Below are 17,408 nucleotides of genomic sequence, written 5' to 3'. Positions count from 1 at the left end.
AATAACATTGACAACATACAGATATTCTTATCATCCTCTATATTTTATAACCAGCAAACAAATTCTTGGAGTAGTAAAGAGACACAGAATAGGTGCTGTAGCAATCTAAATGGTGGCCCCCTAAATTCATATTCATGTTTACTTGGAACCCCAGAATATGACCTTATCGGGAAAAAGGATCTTTCGGATGCAATAGTTAAGATGAAGTCATACAGGAGTAGGGTGGTCTACAAATCCAACACCTGTTGTCCTTGGAAGAAGAGGTGAGGACACACAAAAGACATGCAAGGAAGAAGCCCAGGTGAAACAAAAGCAGAAGTTGGAGGAATGCAGCTACAAGACAAGGACTAAGGAACCACCAAAAGCCAGGAGAGCAGCATGAAACAGATTCTCCCTTAGAGCTTCCTGAAGAAACCAAACTCTGCCCACACCTTGATTTCAGACTTCTGAACTCCTGAACTATGAGAGAAAAAATTGTTATTTTAGCCATCCAGTTTGTGGTAGTATATCATTGGCAGCCCTAGGAAACTAACACGACCCCCCAAACCCAAATGCCACAGATCCAGCATGATAACTTAGAGCTTTCAGCTCATCATACTACCTAGTCAGCAGATCATACAACAGAAAATGCAAACTTTCTGAATTTAGCAAAATAGAAAAAATGGCCCAGGCAGGAATAGACCAATGTTCAGAGATGGGATGGCCACATCTCTGGCTCTCCTAGGGGTCCACAAATGGATTGTCCACCCAGACTCACTGTCCATCACCATGTGTGAGCTGGCCAAGATGCACAAGGAGTAGAAACCTCGACAGGAAGGAACCAGAGACAACCTCACTCTGCTCACTGGGTCCACACTCAGAGACCAAAGGAAATTTTTCTGGGATCCTCATCTGCAGCTATTTGGTTCTGCTCTTTTCATTTGAATGGGAGCTTCTCTAGTGGCAAAATGGACAGTCTTATCAAGATATCTTTGGCTCTTTTATGAATTTGTCTTCCTTAATTAAAAGGGACTGGTGACAACACTGTAGCGTCAACTTACAGGTAGTTCAGTGGAATTAACACACACCTGCCCTATGGCTCAGGGGATACTTACAGGTCCAAGGACAGCCGATGAAAGACATGAGAGGGCTTAGGTGGGTGCAAATGGGAAGGTATGCGCATGAAAGTATGTATGAGTGGGGATGGGGGCGAGACATTTTCCTGAGGTATGGGTATTAGGACTCCGGAACAGTTTTATATATCCATTTAACAGCATAACCAGGGAATTAATTGCACCCGGTGTATGATTCTCAATTCTAGAGACTTCTCTACTAACATTTGGTTTAATAGAGTCCTATTTCTCCTTCTTCATGTTATCCTAAGTACCCAGTATCCCTTTCCCACCCTCACTCTTAAAAGGTACACATGGTAAAGTGTCAGTAAAACAACTTTAAAGACTCTCAAGAAAATTTAGGTCATCTACAGTCATCAATCCAAATATGATGATCTAACGAATCAAACCCCAGATGGTCTGAGAATAGAGACAACAATTTTCTAGGATGATTAGCTGCCAACCTGTGACCCCGGAAGGAAAGACAGATGTGAAAAACGCAATAATACAATCTTAAGCAGGAGGGATGAAGACGAAGACATATATTCTCTGGAAATATCCAGGCTGCAGGTCTTGGGAGGGAACTCAATTATCAATGAACTATTTTAGTTAAAATTGCGACCCTTGACAAAATGAACCACAACAAAGGCTCCTCCTAGAAAGAGAGAACAGCCAGAGCAGCTTTTCTTGAGAATCTCACACTATACTGTGTTTTCTGAATTGGGGAACTGAACCCAATCCAGGGTAAATGTCAGCCCAGTCAGAGAAGTTGAGAATTGCTGTAACAGGCTGAGAAGTTCATAAATTTCATTCACAGACTAACTGTATGATCTAGGTGAATATGGAATTTTTACCTAATATAGTAATCAGGTGTAAAGGAAATGTATCTACACACTCTGGTTGCTTTTATATGACTTTGCCTTTTAAAAGTCAACCATGTGTCGTGTTGTCATTTTAAGGTTTTGCCAGGTTTTTTTGTAAGTCCTGGGTTTGTAGGTTAATAGAAATTAAATAATTTTAAAAAAAGTAATCTTTAACCAATTTCCTTTTATATCATTATGTAGATTAGGGACTTATTGAAATGTTAGTCTACAGTTTTAAACACTATGTTATAAGGCTTCCCAAGAGCATACCTTAAAATCACTTAATTAATTCCTCTTCCTCTTTGCAAGATTCACAATATAATTTGTGAAAACTAAGATTCTATCTTAGTGAACACCAGCAAACTTTCTGGATCATTTATTTAACCCAGAGTCCATCAACCTTTTCCATTACAATCGGGCTGACTATTGAGCACATTAAATTGACCAATAAGAGTCTATTGCTTAACATTAAATAGCATTAGCTGATGAGCCATTATTTTAATCACCTTAATAAACAAGGGCAATTAATGAGGGATTTGATATACTGCTTGTTGTTAAACAGACGAGATATTTCAGAGCCATGGTCTCAAGTCACTCAGCAATGTCAGCCCACTCCCTAATTATCCATCTTAAAACCAGAGACTTGGATGCATGGGTGGTTCAGTGGGAGAATGCACACCTTCCATGCGGGGCCCTGGGTTAAATTCCCGGCCCATGCACCAACCACCCCCATACACACACACACACAAAAAAACAACTAGGGACTTGAAAGTTTTCCTGGCCAAACTTTCTGCTTTTAGGAAGGTAAAGCATCATCATCTTCATTTTGCTATCATTATCTTTCTACAAACTATTAAGGATTATAATTAAAGTTAAATATTTGACTTTTTCATGTTTAACAATGTCCTTTCACCCTAGCTTATATATCCAATAGATGTAGCTAGCTTTAAACACTCTGCTCACACACTATTTGGAAATTCTTGCAGCAGATAAACACTTTTCTTCCAATTTAAGGACATGCTAATGATTGTGTATGTTCTAATGTTAACTTATTTTGTTTTCTGAATTACCAACATCGTGATTAACTGATGTTTAGAGTAATTGTTTTTTATCCAATAAGGGTGAGCATTATTTTTAAGATGCCAACAAATGCAATCTGAATCCTCTGGGAACTTAAAGGAAAGTCACTCTATCTCAACTAAAAATGTCCTTTAACAATAAGCTAATTACCTGCCATCTTTCCAAAAGCTGTCAGAGTCCCATTTTTGAGAGCTGACACAGGCACAACTTTTTCTAAGATTAGGAAATGGTTTGCCCTTTAATGAAGTGGGAAAGTAGTATAATAGGTATTTTAGTCTCCAAGAGTTTCCCTTTGAAATTTGTACACACACACACACACAAATTACATCCTTTCTGAAGCACTGAAACAATGGCAGTACATGGAAGGCAAAAAAAAGAAAAAAAAAAAAAAACAAGGAGCACAGAAGAGATAAATAAAGTATCTGGGGTTTCCAACACTCTTAATGAAACATATTGATAAATAAGAATTTTTAATAAGAGTTGGCTTTGGTCCTGAAGTTACAACATAATTATCCTAAGCTTAAAACCCTACTCATGACCATCCTCTGATTTTCATTCTTAAAAAACAAATTTTAACATACATACTTTCTCTCGAAATGTTCCTAAAAATGCACTTAATGTCAGCACTTGAAACAACATTGAGATATGAACATGTTAACTATTGCAGCAAGTCCACCATGTAAAATCTATTTTAAAAAATCACTAATGGGTCAGAGGACTCAGTCTTGACCCTGAACAATCACAATCACCTTTAGAAAAAATGGTTTACACAATTGCTTTATCCAATTGGTTTTAAGAAAGAAGGGGTGGAGAACTGTAGAGATATTATAACTTGTAAATTTTAAAATTTTTATATGCATTCTTGTTAACATGTGCTATTCAAGAAAAGATTATGCTTACTCATATATGCTTGTGATGGCTATTTTATTTTTAGCAAAGAAGATTAATAATAGTGTTATATTTATAAAATGTCTTGCAGGCAGGCGTCTGAGAAAACTTTGCAAACAACATCTTGCTTTATTTCTCAATAGTTACAGGTGGAGGGAAAATGTCAAATCCCAAATATTTTGCATATGGGGAAAATGAGGTAATCAGAAGTGGTATCAATTATTAAAGATATCTTCTGGTTCCTATCTGTATTGCCTGTCAGAGGCTAGCCCTGATATTTGGGGTCTGAATATGAACAATACGATCCACAATTCTGTGGGGCTCCCACGTGCTGAGTGTTACGTGAAAGGATGTGCCGAAGATTCTTACTGAAAACCCAGGCCTCCAAATTCCACCATTATAAAGTCAATCCTTTGGATTGCACATTTGATCTCCCTGGATTCTCCCTTTAAAGTACTGGTCCTCCTCTGGGGAGGAATAACCCAGTGCCCTCTTCTCCTTGCTCCTCCCCTTTATTATTAGAATCAATAACATATCTATTAATATATCATACTCATGCAACACTTTAGAATTTAACAAACATGTTGATGCATATTATCTCATTTCGCCCACACAGTCCTATAAGGTACATATTTCCACTTTTTTGATTAAACAGTTTTGAGACTCAAAGAGGCTACGTGCCTATGCAAAGTCCCCTGGTCTTTCTTTAACAACTGCCATTACACTTTCCGCCATTTGTTCAACTCAATAGACATTCACAGAGTCCCTGCCCTGCACCAGAGAGTAAGCCATGGAAACATCAGTAACCCAGATCTAGTCCCTCCATCCAGGAACCTTTTAGGCAGCTCCCTTTCACTTGTAAAACAAGGACACCAATATAAGCCCTACTTAATTCACCAAGTAGAATTAAGCAATATCATTAATGTGAAAGTGATTTGAAAACTGCAAAGAGAGCTATACAAACTGGAGTTGGCACTATTAGCACCTTACTGGGAATGAGAGTGTCAGATTGCCTTTTAACTTGGCAAAAGCAAGGGACTGCCTTAGATTCTGGGTGTCTGATGGCATAAGGACTGTTATTAAAGGGAAAGGGATAGAGGGACAGCCTGGCCAAGCCTCATCCCGTACTCATAATTAAATCTAATGCAGGATCTCTGGATGCCAACCATGAAGTCTGCCATATATACACATGCTCAATAAATATCTGCAGAATGAAGACAGTCTGAGAGGAGGTACTTGCGAAAAGCTGAGAAAAATCTCTGTAGAATAAATAATGGTTATCAGAAGATCTCAAGGTTCCAACCAGGGTCGGGTTCGAGTTTGAGATACACTGACTAATTTAATGGGTTTAGAATTCATACGTACTATCACATCAGAATACTAAGGAAAACACACTTCAGAATCTCTGTAGTTTATCAGTGATTCCTTTTAAAAAAAAAAATCATCTCTAAAATTGGGATGAGTCAATGCAGTGGTGCGTTATAACTGCCAATATTCTTTTTTAGGGATATGTCAAATAATGGTGCACCTTACAAGTGATGGTATCTTATATTCAGTTTAAACAGGGTATTTTCAATTATCCATTTTTAGCTGATTCACACGGCTGCTTTCCAGTTGTGCAGCCTGCCCATGTTGTGTCTTAACTGCATGTGGCTTTACTTCAGCACACATTTGGCGCAGCTTGGGGCAGGCCTTGCCACCCCCCTCCCCGCAGCTCATCCTGCTTAAGGTCTAGAAGTCTGGAAGGACTGCAGGAAGCAGCAGGCACCTCACCTAGCGCCAGGGTGGCTGGGACCAGACAGCATCCACTCCCTGTTCTTGATTCCTTCTGGTCGCCTCCCTTGCAGTGGATTTGAGTTCTTTTGAAAACTCTGTCAACAACCAAACTTCTTCCAGTCATAAGCCTACCCCTAAAAGCTACCTGGTTCTGTCCATTCCTGTTTCTTAAGAAGACCAATCTGAAGCTGAGCTTTGAGAAACACGCACACCTGGGGGCTCCCATGTCCTGGCCACTGCTGTGGCGTGGTTCTATCTCTCTCTTACCCTTCGCCATCACAGCTCAGCCAGATGTGTTTTCTGGTCATAAAAGAAAAACTACGGGCAGCCTGCCCAGCCTCACAATCTATTTTCAGTAACAACAAAAGCAAGATTCATCTCCAAATCTTATGATCTGAACCTACACAAGGCATACGATTCTATGACTACGCAGCAGCCATGGGAAGCATGTGGATGCAGGAGACATGTCAAAAATCACCTAACCCTCTTTGTTCAGACGAAAGAGAGCTTGGATACAATGCGATACAAGGAAGGAAAGAGAATACCTACATCTCAGGAAGAATCAAAAGAAATGGAACCAAGGAGACACCCCACCCCATCCCCAAAAAACTAGGAAAAGAGAAATTTAACCACACTTAGAACTACTTCGAACTATAAGGGGAAAGTCTATATAAAAAACAGGTAGGGGGCAGGCCACGGTGGCTCAGCAGGCAGAGTTCTCGCCTGCCGTGCTGGAGATCTGGGTTCGGTTCCTGATGCCTACCCATGCAAAAAAAAAACCAGGTAGGAACCACTTTGTTTTCCACATCAAAATTACCTCTAACATCATATTCTAAATATCAAGTCATTTGATGCCAGACCACAACACTGTTACACAAACACACACACAATCCTTCCTGAAAAAAGCTGCTTAGACTATGAATGTAAAATACAGTTTAATATAAAAAACAAAGTATGCACATATAGCCAATTACTTTACTCCCTTGGACCTCATTCCCTTTTACCTTTTCAAAGCTTAATCCCCTCACTGCTTCCCCAGGCCAAATTCCAACAGCCTCTAATTGGGAGCCTACCTGAGACAAAGCTGTGAATTTATTGTCAAAATTCAATTGCAGTGTACTTCCTTGTACATCAGAAAGAGTCCATGAGTTTCAATAAAAACAAGGCTGCTTCATGATTTTATCCTGAGTTCATCATGTTATTTAATGAGATTCTCCAGCATGAGGTGTGATGAAAGGGCTCCCCAGAGATCATTAAAACGAGACAAATAACCAGTCAAGATATTCCTTAATAAGATCCTTAAAAATTATCTTTAATTGATGCCAAATATAACAGATCATAAAGTGACAGAAGCAAGTAAAATTGCATAGATGAAAACTATGCGCTTCTATTAGGGTCTCAATTCATAACATTCAATGTCCTCTACCTGACATATTAAACAGTTAGGGTGGGGAAATGCACAGGAGGTGAAGATGAAACACACCCTTAACTCAAGATGTAAGCCACTGGCAAACTCAAGAAAAATAGTGCTTTGTCAGCTAAAATGGTTTGTTGCCCTGATGGTGCACTTTCAATAAAGACTACTCAATTTTAATTTTAATCTTGGTAATACTTTATCCATTGTATTAGAGGTATATTATATAGAGTCCCAGTTGTCTACTTACAGCGACTGCATAAACAGTCCCAAAATAGTGCATCGAAGAGAAAGAAAGGTGCTTCTACAAGGTCTGGAGAAGAGATACATTTGGCCTGTAATATTTTGCAAGGGATATTGTGTTTTGTTTGGTTTTCTTTCCTGACATCGTTTCTTCTTCTCTAATTGTGGTATAAAACTTTTCTATACTCTTGAAAGTCTCAGGTCACAAAAAGTGAACACCTAGTTAACTCCCAAATGAAAATCAATCACTGTAACTTGCACTCATCTCCTTAAAGCTAAAAGTCCTGAGGTCAGCAGGGCCTCATCCCTTCCATGCACACTGCCCTGCCCCCCAAGAAAGCCCCTGTTGCAAAGAGAGGAGCACTTGATTCTGAGGCTTCTAAACCTGACATCTCCACCCTGAATGAGTTCACACGGTGACCCAAGGCAATGGAAACACTTTGGTTAATAACTCAGCTCCTGTTTGCTTCTTTACAAAAATGATTAAGTAATGTACATTCTTCAAAGGTTTACCTGAGTCATACTGGACGTGTTTGCATATACCCTGAAATTCCATGAGATAAATACAAGTGCTAACACCCAGCATGGTAAATGAGAGGCCCCCTCCTGAGATCAGAATTCAACTTGGGATGTGTCTGGTTTCAAATATTTAGCTTATTTGCTGTCTTAAAGTGAACACAAACATCAAAAGACTTCATCTTTGCTCGAAAAAGTGGAAAGATAAAATGGTTGTTCGGCAGTTTATATTCTTTCTAACAATTTTATACTATGGACGGTTGCCACCCACCAATTCTCACCACTCCCAAGAATAAGCCATTCTTGGAAGAAAATGGGGAATTGCCTTCTGCTGATGTTCTCTTTCTCCTTTCTGTTTTTTCCAATCTATCAAGCAAGGACTTAGAATCCAAAATGCTCAAAAAGCATATGTTTTGAGGTCTCCTATACTAAAAGGGAAGGTTAAGAAGTATTTTCACCACTTCAGATGTTAACTAAGTTGGAGAACTGTAACTATATGCAATGTGAAGGACCTTGATGAACTAAACTGAGGTTCCACTTAAAGGAATCTATCCCTTACTACCATAGACATGTTTGTCTTTTATTCTCTAGTCAAGTTGGTACTGTCCTCTGTGCTTTGATTTCACCACAGTGGAATCTAAACCTACCATACAACTCCATTTTAGAGAAATGACTGTCTAGTAGTCAGAATTCCAGAAGAATCTGTTTTTTGGATTTTGCTGGGCTAACCCACTATTGCACGTCTAATGAACTGATTCAATTGATACTCAAAACTCAACTCTCAGTGTGTGGTGGGGGGTTGGGGTGGGCAGGATGGAAGCAGGGAGGGGTGGTACTTGTATACAGATGGGAAAGAGGGGACACAAAAACAGAAACTCTCCTGGCTTCAGTCTGTCTTCTATAAATCTGAGGACAGAAGAAATTAATGTCTTTGGTCTCTCTAATTCAGATCACTTGAGGTGAGTTAACCACTCCACAGATTCTGGGACTGCTCATGGCCCTGGTTTGTCCACCTCTTCCACAATCGCCCTATAGAACTGGGGTCCTGATGCCCCGGAAGAGCTGAGCCATGGTTATCAGCACATCAGAAGTCTCCTCTTTCTGGCAAAAAAAATAAGTATTCAAGACATGCGCCACAGAGGCTCAATTCCCAGGAAGGGGACAAAAAAGGTAAAAAGCCCAGTAAAATAAATATAAATAAGTAAACCAAAAGATGGCAATTCCTAAGTAGGCAGTTTTGTTAAGTGCACCTTCAGGTCTACAAAGACATTTCAGCACATTACAGTGCAAGGGGATAAGAGCTTTGTCAAACTCCGCATGCCTATACTACACCAGTGAGCCCTGGGCTCTATCCTGGCCTTACTGACCATCTGTTGCAATGAGCTACAGATGGATAAGTAGCAATCGTTCTTTCCATACCGCCCCAAACTCAGCACCACAGCACATTCCCCATCCCAGGCTGACAAGTTCCCTACATGCAGCACATTTTCCTGAAACACAAACGGAAGAATCAACCAGTCCTGGGGTTAAACTCTGAGAGGTATGGAGGAGCCAAAATCAGTCTTCAGTCTCAGCAGTCTTGGTCCCATTATCTCATCCTCTGACCCATCCATCCCACAGGACTGAGCAGATTATTGCTGTTGACAGAGTGCAGTGTTTCAAGTTATGTGTCCTAGACCTCAAAGCAGAAATAAAAGATCAAGACATCCAGGGAGATGTGGGGGAGGTTGGCTTTTTTTTTTTTCCGATCTGGGGTCTTTTAAGCAGGTAGAGGAGGCATAGGCAGGAGGAGTTAAGGTTCAGATGAGAAGGAAACATCCCACAGGGTGGGGAGAGGATAATGCCCTGTAATCGGAGCCTGCGCAGTTCTCGGCCCCTTTTGTTCCACTATACGTACATTATGTTAGTCTTACAGATCCACAGAAAGGTGCACAGGAAAATAAAATATCCACGTTCTTTCTTTTGATGTAGTCAGCCAGCCCGGGCGTGACTCTGGTTTCTTGGTCTACTGCCTCACTGCCAGGTCGAGGATAAAGTGGGGAAGAGTTCCAGAAGAAGCAGGACAGGGTGTCAGCAGCAGGCAGCCTCATGCTAAGTGCAGAAGGAAGATGCCCCACCTCGGGGTCCTTCCAAAGGCCGTGAGCGCCTCCCCACGGGTGGACAGCTGTTGGGCTCCGGAGGCCTGCGTTGCAATGGGTCACTTTCGGCTGGGCACGGGGTCCCCACTTCCTCTGGGTAGGTAACAGGGCAGCAGGAGCTAGGCACTCAGCCTGGGAGGTGACGGCTGGCTAGGAAGATGGGGAGCACGTCGTAGGAAATAGCGGAAGGCGCTGGGTCAGGAGGAAAGCCAGGGAAAAGTTACTGATGAACTGAGTGTTCCCGCAGCCGCAGTGATGCCTGAAAAGATCAGACATTCAGAAATGTGGGGTTCTGAAAGCAGTGAGGAGGCAAAGGGCTAACCAGCAGAAAAATAAGCCCATGTGCAAAGAACATGACACTGGGCCTCAGGAAGCTTTGCACATCCTTTGTGACCCTCAGCAGGAAACAGATGCCCCAAGTGTTTATTTTTGGTTTTTGGTAGAGAAGAGTTAAAAAGACAAGTTCACAGTTCATGTCCAAGTTCAAAGCAGGGCCTCGGGCCCCCGTTACGTTCAGCATCAGCCCACCACAGGGGCCAAGTGCACTGGACGACCAGAGAGGCGGCACCCTCCGGGATCTGACCTTCCTCTCCAGGGTTTAGGATGGTGGGGTCTTCTCACGGTGGTGAAGTGAGAAAGCAAGGATGGAAAAAGCAAAAAGCAAAAGTACCTGTGCCCTAACCCTTCCCCCTTTTGTTCCTTAACGTCTCAGCTGTGTTAATGGAGGCACTTTCTGCAGTTCATTGTGGGTACAGGATAAAGGCACTAAGCAACTATTAAATTAATTGGTTGAGTTTCTTCAGGGAGCCTCAAGGGGAGGGCCGAAGTCTCTACAGACTTCAAATCATGACTGCGAAAAGAAATCAGCTCTGCTCTGGATGCATATAATAGATAAACATTTTCATTTACATCCTAAAAATGCACCACCACCCCCCAAATAAAACATGCAGTATTGCACGCTTTTTTGTTTGTTTTGCTTGTGTTTATCTTCAGCTAAAAAGGATACTTGTTCTTAGGTGTTGCTATATATACCTCGGTGACTTATTTATTTTTCCACAGAGTTTCCCTTTAAGGGATGGGCATATTGGTTCTCTCTCTGCCTACACCTGCACAGAAACCAAACATTTCCCTGAGCAAAGGCAGGAAAGTTGACTGAGTGCCCCCCACCCCCACCCCCATTTATTTCTTTTGGGCCCTTCATCCCACAACCTTGTAATTTAAAAAAAAATTTTTTTCTTAAATCATGCATTAATTCAAGGTACACCTTAGTCAAATAGGCCATAATACTGAATAAAAGAACATGCTTTGAGCTCCAAAACATTATTGTTCCCATCTGACTAACATATGCACTTAAATACAGTACTTTATTTACTAATAAAATAGTCAATAAATGAAGGAGTGCACTTTTGGTGAATGCAAATGAAAAATGATCTATTTTTAGTAGAGTCAATTCCAACGTAAGCTTATCCCCTATTATCTGAGTTAACGTTCTCAGCATGCGATTTAAAAGTAAATATTATCAGATTCAAACATGCTTACACTTAACTCCGTTTGTGCTCTCTTGCAATAAGAAGGCTAAGGTTTTACGTCCAGTTCTGGAGGCCAAGGGTTAGGGTGCAGGACCAGTGAGAAAGACCTGTGTTTGGGTCATCTGCAGTTGAGAAAATTTAGCAGCACTGCAGATGAATCAATTAATTTAATTCAGTTATCCTTTTTCTTAGAGAATAGTTTGGACTAGGAGGGGAGCGGGGCAGAGGGCAAAGCCCTATGGATCAGGACCAGTATCAGAGTTATAAGGTGCTTTGTGAACCAGTCTTAAGTAATTTTGTTGTTTTTTCACCTTGTAATATGCAGTTCCGTTGACCAAAATAAAAACACTTGTTCATCGCCCATTTTGGCTGGTATATCATGTTACGTTTATCTTATGCACTGTGCAGTTGGCAAAGATTTTATATTGGAGTCTCATGCAAATTTGTTTTATATTTCTATGTGATCACTGGTTTTTTAGGCTAAAAACAACAACCAGCTAAAGAAGCCAAACATTAAAAATGTTTCAGTATGGGGAAGCACATGAATTCTATTTTACCTAGACTAGTTCGTGGTCTGAATTATTTTAACCAGTTTTAGAAAATACTCTTTCTTTCTCCTTTTTTTTTTTTTTCTTAGTAAAATGAAAATAGTTTCTTTTTTCATGGATCTTGAAAGCTTCCGGTTCACCACGCCAAAAATTTGCAATGCAACAATGCATTGACAGTTAAACAGAGCATTCAAAGACTATTTAGTACAGTATCTACAAAATGTGACGTGGGTCTCTCGGGTTTTCGTTTTGTTTTTAAGTCCTTCAAGCTGCTAAGTGGGGCTTTTTTGTTTGCTCGCTTGTGTTTTAAACATCGGTTAGTAGCTTGCTCTTATTAACGCAGTTTTGATTAGCCGTGGTGCAATTGCCAGTTCTGATATTGGCCTGTCTATAATGGGTTATGCTATTATTCATATCCTCTTCGATCTCCATGTACTCAGACTTGCTGATAGTAGAGGAACTGCGGCGACTGAGGTCGCTGTCAGAGGCTAAATTAGGGGAGCTAACGTGGAGCAGCTGAGCCTGCTCTTCCCCCTCAGTTTCTCGGTGGTAGAAATAGTTGAAATTGGACACAATGACAGGTACGGGCAGGGCAATTGTCAGCACACCAGCGATGGCACACAAGGAGCCCACGATCTTGCCTCCAATTGTCACAGGGTACATGTCACCGTATCCTACAGTGGTCATGGACACCACCGCCCACCAGAAAGCATCGGGGATGCTGGAGAAGTGAGACTCAGCTTCTTCCGCTTCGGCAAAGTACACTGCGCTAGAAAACAGTATGACCCCGATGAAGAGGAAAAAGATGAGCAGCCCTAGCTCTCTCATACTAGCCTTGAGGGTCTGGCCCAGGATCTGGAGGCCCTTAGAGTGGCGGGAGAGTTTGAAGATTCTAAAAACTCTTACCAACCGGATGACCCTGAGGATGGCCAGGGAAGTGGCCTGCTCGCCTTTCTGGTTTCCCTCCTGCTCGGCTATCTCTGTGCCCAGGGTGATGAAGTAGGGGATAATGGCCACAATGTCGATGAAGTTCATGATGTTCTTGAAGAAGTCCGTCTTGCTGGGGCAGGCGAAGAAGCGCACCACCAGCTCGAAGGAGAACCAGATGATACACAGGGTCTCCACTATGAAGAAGGGGTCCGTGAAGATGTTGGAGGTGTAAACGACTGTGGTGTTGTCGAGGCGGTGGATCGTTCCCGTGAAGTCCTTGTCATCCTTCAGCTCGGGGAGAGTCTCCAGGCAAAAAATGACGATGGAGATGAGGATGACCATGACCGAGACAATGGCGATGACCCGGGCCGGCCCGGAGCTCTCCGGGTACTCGAAGAGCAGCCACACCTGGCGCTGGTACTCCTTCTCCGGCAGGGGGCGCTCCTCCTCTTTAATGAAGCCCTCGTCCTCCCGGAACTTCTCCATGGCCTCCTCACCTAGCTCGTAAAATTTGATCTCCTCGGAGAACATGTCCAGCGGCACGTTGACCGGCCTCCGCAGGCGGCCCCCGGACTGGTAGTAGTAGAGGATGGCGTCGAAGCTGGGCCGGTTGCGGTCGAAGAAGTACTCGTTCCTCAGGGGGTCGAAGTAGCGCATGCGTTTCTTGGGATTCCCCAGGAGCGTGTTGGGGAACTGAGCCAGGGTCTTGAGCTGCGTTTCGAAGCGGAGCCCGGAGATGTTGATCACCACGCGTTCGCAACATTCGTGGTCATCGTGGTCTGCCGGCCGGGGGTAGTTGCCGTCTTGGGGGTGGCCCGGGGCGGCCGAAGCCTCGTCCACGTTCTCTCCAGACACCACCGTCATGTCTGAAGCCGGGTGGAGGGGTGAGAGGCCAGGAGAGAGCCCGGGGTGGGAAAGGGCCAGAGAGGAAGGGTGGGGGGGACCCAAGCGGCCCCCCCACCGGAGTGCGCGTCTCCCCCACGCTCGGGGGCGGGGAGGAGGCCTTCAAGGCTAGGAGGTTAAGAGATCTGGGTCTTCGCTGCCGCTGGCCCTCCACCACGCTTTCCACTCAATTTGGAATCCCCCTCGCCTGGGGCCCCCGATGCAGATTTTTGCCCGGGGTTGTTTTTTTTCTACTTCTTCCTTCTCCGAGGCGCCTTAACGCAGCGCTATTCTAGCGGGTCGGGCCATCGTTTCGAGGGTCACCCTGGCCTCCCCGCCCCTCCGGGAGCCCTCCTAGGACCGGGTGCAGTGCCAGCTCAGCAGATCCCCACGCCTGCCACCCCCTCTGCTTCTCCTCGGCTCTCCCCCCTCCTACCCCTCTTCGCCTGCCGCCTTCTAAGCTCCCACCAGGGCGATCGATGGACGCTGCAGAGAAATAGAAAGTGATACGGGGGTAGAAAATCAGAAGCATTCAGATGGGACGGATCTACAGACACCGAAGAGCACAGACCTCTAGCTATTTTAGACAGCACTGGACCTTTGCTAGGGTTGTCGCATGCACACAAACGGACACACACGCAGACACCCAGAAATCCAAGTTTGGGGCTCTTTTATCCCACTTTCCCCAACACCCCGCAGCCGATCCGTTGACAACTTCGTTCAACTAGAGATCGGAAACGCGCCGAGAGACAGCGAGGGAGCTCCGGATCCCAGCCACATCCCCACACCCGGGCGTCCCCCACCCCGGCACCCCCCGCTGTTGCAGCCCCAAACTGGGAACCCCCTACCTGGCGGGCCGGCTTGGCGCAGGGGCGGTGCTGAGTCGGCGGAGAGCCCGAGTGGGAATGCGGCAGGTCGCCTTTGCAGTACCCGGGAGCGAGTAGCGGCTACCGCCGCCGCAGCAGCATCGGAGAGGAGCCGGGGCACGCTCGCTGCCCTCGTCCCCTCTTCCTTGGCTCCCCTCAGTAGGACAATCGCTTTACTGAGCTGCCGCGGCGGAAATGTCCCCCCATTCTCTCCGGTTGTCAACAATCTGGAGACGCCGTTCTCTCTCCGGTGCAGGGAGTCCCGGAGGATGCGGGCGGAAAAGCAAACTGCCACCCTCTCGCGAAGCTCTGAAGCAAATGACGATAAACAGTGCTCTCGCCCCCTCCTAACGCTGTGGGAGCCCTAGATTCGATCCCGAAGGAGGCAGGCGGCGGGCGAGCGGGCGAGAGCATGGATCTACATGATTCTCGGGTTCCTTGCACTCCCCGCACCCCAGCTTCAACCTCGCGGCGGCTACGCGGCGCGTCCCGGGGCTTCAGGAGCTCAGAGTGGAGCCCGGTGCGTGCCGCGGCGGGTCCGCTCGGTCCATTTCTGGGCGCTGCAAGATCAGCAGAAACCTGAGAAAGCGCCTCGCATGCGGAGCAGCGATTGGCCCACCAGGGCGTGGGTTGGGGAGGGCGGGGGAGGGCAGGAGCGAGGAGGTAGATGGAAAATATGAGGGGGTGGTTTGGCAGAGGGGGGTTGTCATTCAGTTCCCACCCTTGCCAGCACAGCTTTTTCCTTCTCCTATCAGAAAAGCCGACCACCAGCTCTGCTTTTCTGGAGGTTCACAGGCCCCGCACACACCCGGTCCCCCGGCCGGGGGATTTCACACTGGAAATGGTCAGGTCCGACGCAATGCAGGCGGTGGTGTCTCTGGCAAAACTCCTCGGATGGGTTTACATTTGTGCAGTCCCACAATAATCCGCTTCGATCGCAACGCTCAGAGCGTCATCCCGCCCCTCCCGCAGAGGGCTCTCGGCAGGGCAGAGTCAGCGTCTCCCCGCGGGACTGGAAGGGATGCAGAGTTTGACAGAGCACTGCAGTTGAATCACCTGCGTTTATTCAGTTTAGTGTTCCCGGGAGGCGGGGGTGCTCACGGTATGCCCCTCTGTGACCCGCGACGGGAGTTAAAGTTTTCTTACCATCAGATTATTTTGAAACGCAGAAAACATGACTTGTGGGAGACCGAAAGCTCTGTGGGTTTGTGGGGTTGTCTGCCAACTTGGTGCTAATTGGGACGAATACTGAGAAGCATGCCGCCAGCCCACCTCCCACCCGACGGATCTCCTCCCCCAGCCTCTTTCCTGGGTCTAAAGTCTCCCCAGGGCCACAAGCAAGGCTTGCAGTTGCTTCTTCGGGGTAAGGTTCCCACCGAGGCTCAGGCAGCACGAGCCGGAGGCGTGCGCGGTGCTCCCGGAGTGCGGCTCATCCCGCGCCCCCACAGGCATTGCGCCTCCGCGCCTGCAGCGCGAAAGAAGGCAGCCAGCAGCTCCGGTACTTCAGCTGCGGCGGAATCTCTACGCATGCTGTTAAGAACCCGGAGTCGCCAGTGATTGGTTCCTCCGGATGAACCGGGACCGCCCCTTCGCACAACCAGAGTTCTTGCCTGGCGCCTACACCACCCACCTCTTTAATCAAAGCCAACGATTGCATCCACTCCGCTGTATTGTGGCTAGTGGAAAGCAGGGGCCTCTGCGGGCAGCCCAGGCAGTGCAACAACCCCGGGCACAGAACTAGTTAAGTACCCCCTCCAGATGCATACCCCAGCATTCCTTTCAGAAAAATTAAAGTATTTGTTCCCTGCCGTCCTCCGTTTCCATACCGCAGCTTTTCTGTTATGAACAGTGAGCGCTCTCATACTTCTTTCCTTATTTGATGCTGCTTTTTTCTCACCTTCCACACACATATCCGTCTATCCCAGTAACTCCACGCTTCCTTAACTTTCTGCACTGCTGCTTTATTGCCAAAAATAGAGAAATAAAGCATGAAATTCCATGTCGAAATACCATCAAATCCCGTGTGCTGTTTGCTGCTGCTGCTGCTGCTGCTGCTGCAGTTAGAATCCTATTGGAGATATCCCTGGTAGCCATGAGAAACATTTTCTGTGTCCCAACAACACCCGCCTTCCCTGTTTTCCTCTTTCTACCCTGCTCTGCCTGCAGCCTCTTTCCTTGCCTTTAAACTCTGGTTAGATTGCCATCTTCCCCACCTCCGTGCAATTGCACTTGCCCTGATTCAGCATTTAAAGATCACCTTACTAGAAGAGATTCACAGACTAGATGGGGTCCCAGGTTCCTAAACTCAGCGTTTTATTAGGAGGTTGAATAGATCAGTGGTGTTCACATTCCTGGCCTATGTGTTTAGAGTAGGGTCGGAACTCCAAGAATTAGAAGAAAGTTGTTGAGCTAGGAATCCAGTACTCTTGATGCAAGTCCACCCTTGGCGAGGGACAGAAGATATTTATGCATCCAACAAATATGTGCTCAGCCCAAGCCTTGCCCCAGCCATTGTTCTAGCACTGGAAATACAGTCATAACAAAACACACAGTGTCCTAAACCTCTTGGAGCTCACTTGCTGGTGGGAGAGGCAGACAATAAACGAATAAACCGAGTATTATAGCATTAGGTAAAAGAAATTCA

The 17,408-nt window shown here is 45.4% G+C and overlaps 1 protein-coding gene across 1 annotated transcript; it reads right to left on the bottom strand.

The window, feature by feature from the left end:
• Positions 1–6,989: 6,989 nt before the first annotated feature.
• KCNA1 (potassium voltage-gated channel subfamily A member 1) lies at positions 6,990–15,311 on the bottom strand. The gene is made up of 2 exons (XM_077169774.1): positions 14,747–15,311; positions 6,990–14,384 (listed from the first exon to the last, which is right to left on the bottom strand). The coding sequence occupies exon 2, from the start codon at positions 13,878–13,880 to the stop codon at positions 12,393–12,395; it is 1,488 nt and encodes a 495-aa protein (XP_077025889.1). The 5' UTR covers positions 13,881–14,384; positions 14,747–15,311; the 3' UTR covers positions 6,990–12,392.
• Between the last annotated feature and the right edge of the window lie 2,097 nt (positions 15,312–17,408).

The sequence above is a fragment of the Tamandua tetradactyla genome, chromosome 7, assembly GCF_023851605.1.
Source record: "Tamandua tetradactyla isolate mTamTet1 chromosome 7, mTamTet1.pri, whole genome shotgun sequence".
NCBI lineage: Eukaryota > Metazoa > Chordata > Mammalia > Pilosa > Myrmecophagidae > Tamandua > Tamandua tetradactyla.
This window is presented reverse-complemented; position numbering and strand designations above follow the sequence as displayed.

What these genes read in the sequence shown, in the direction of transcription:
- KCNA1 (XM_077169774.1), bottom strand. Translation starts at nt 13,880, where the DNA reads ATGACGGTGGTGTCTGGAGAGAACGTGGACGAGGCTTCGGCCGCCCCG.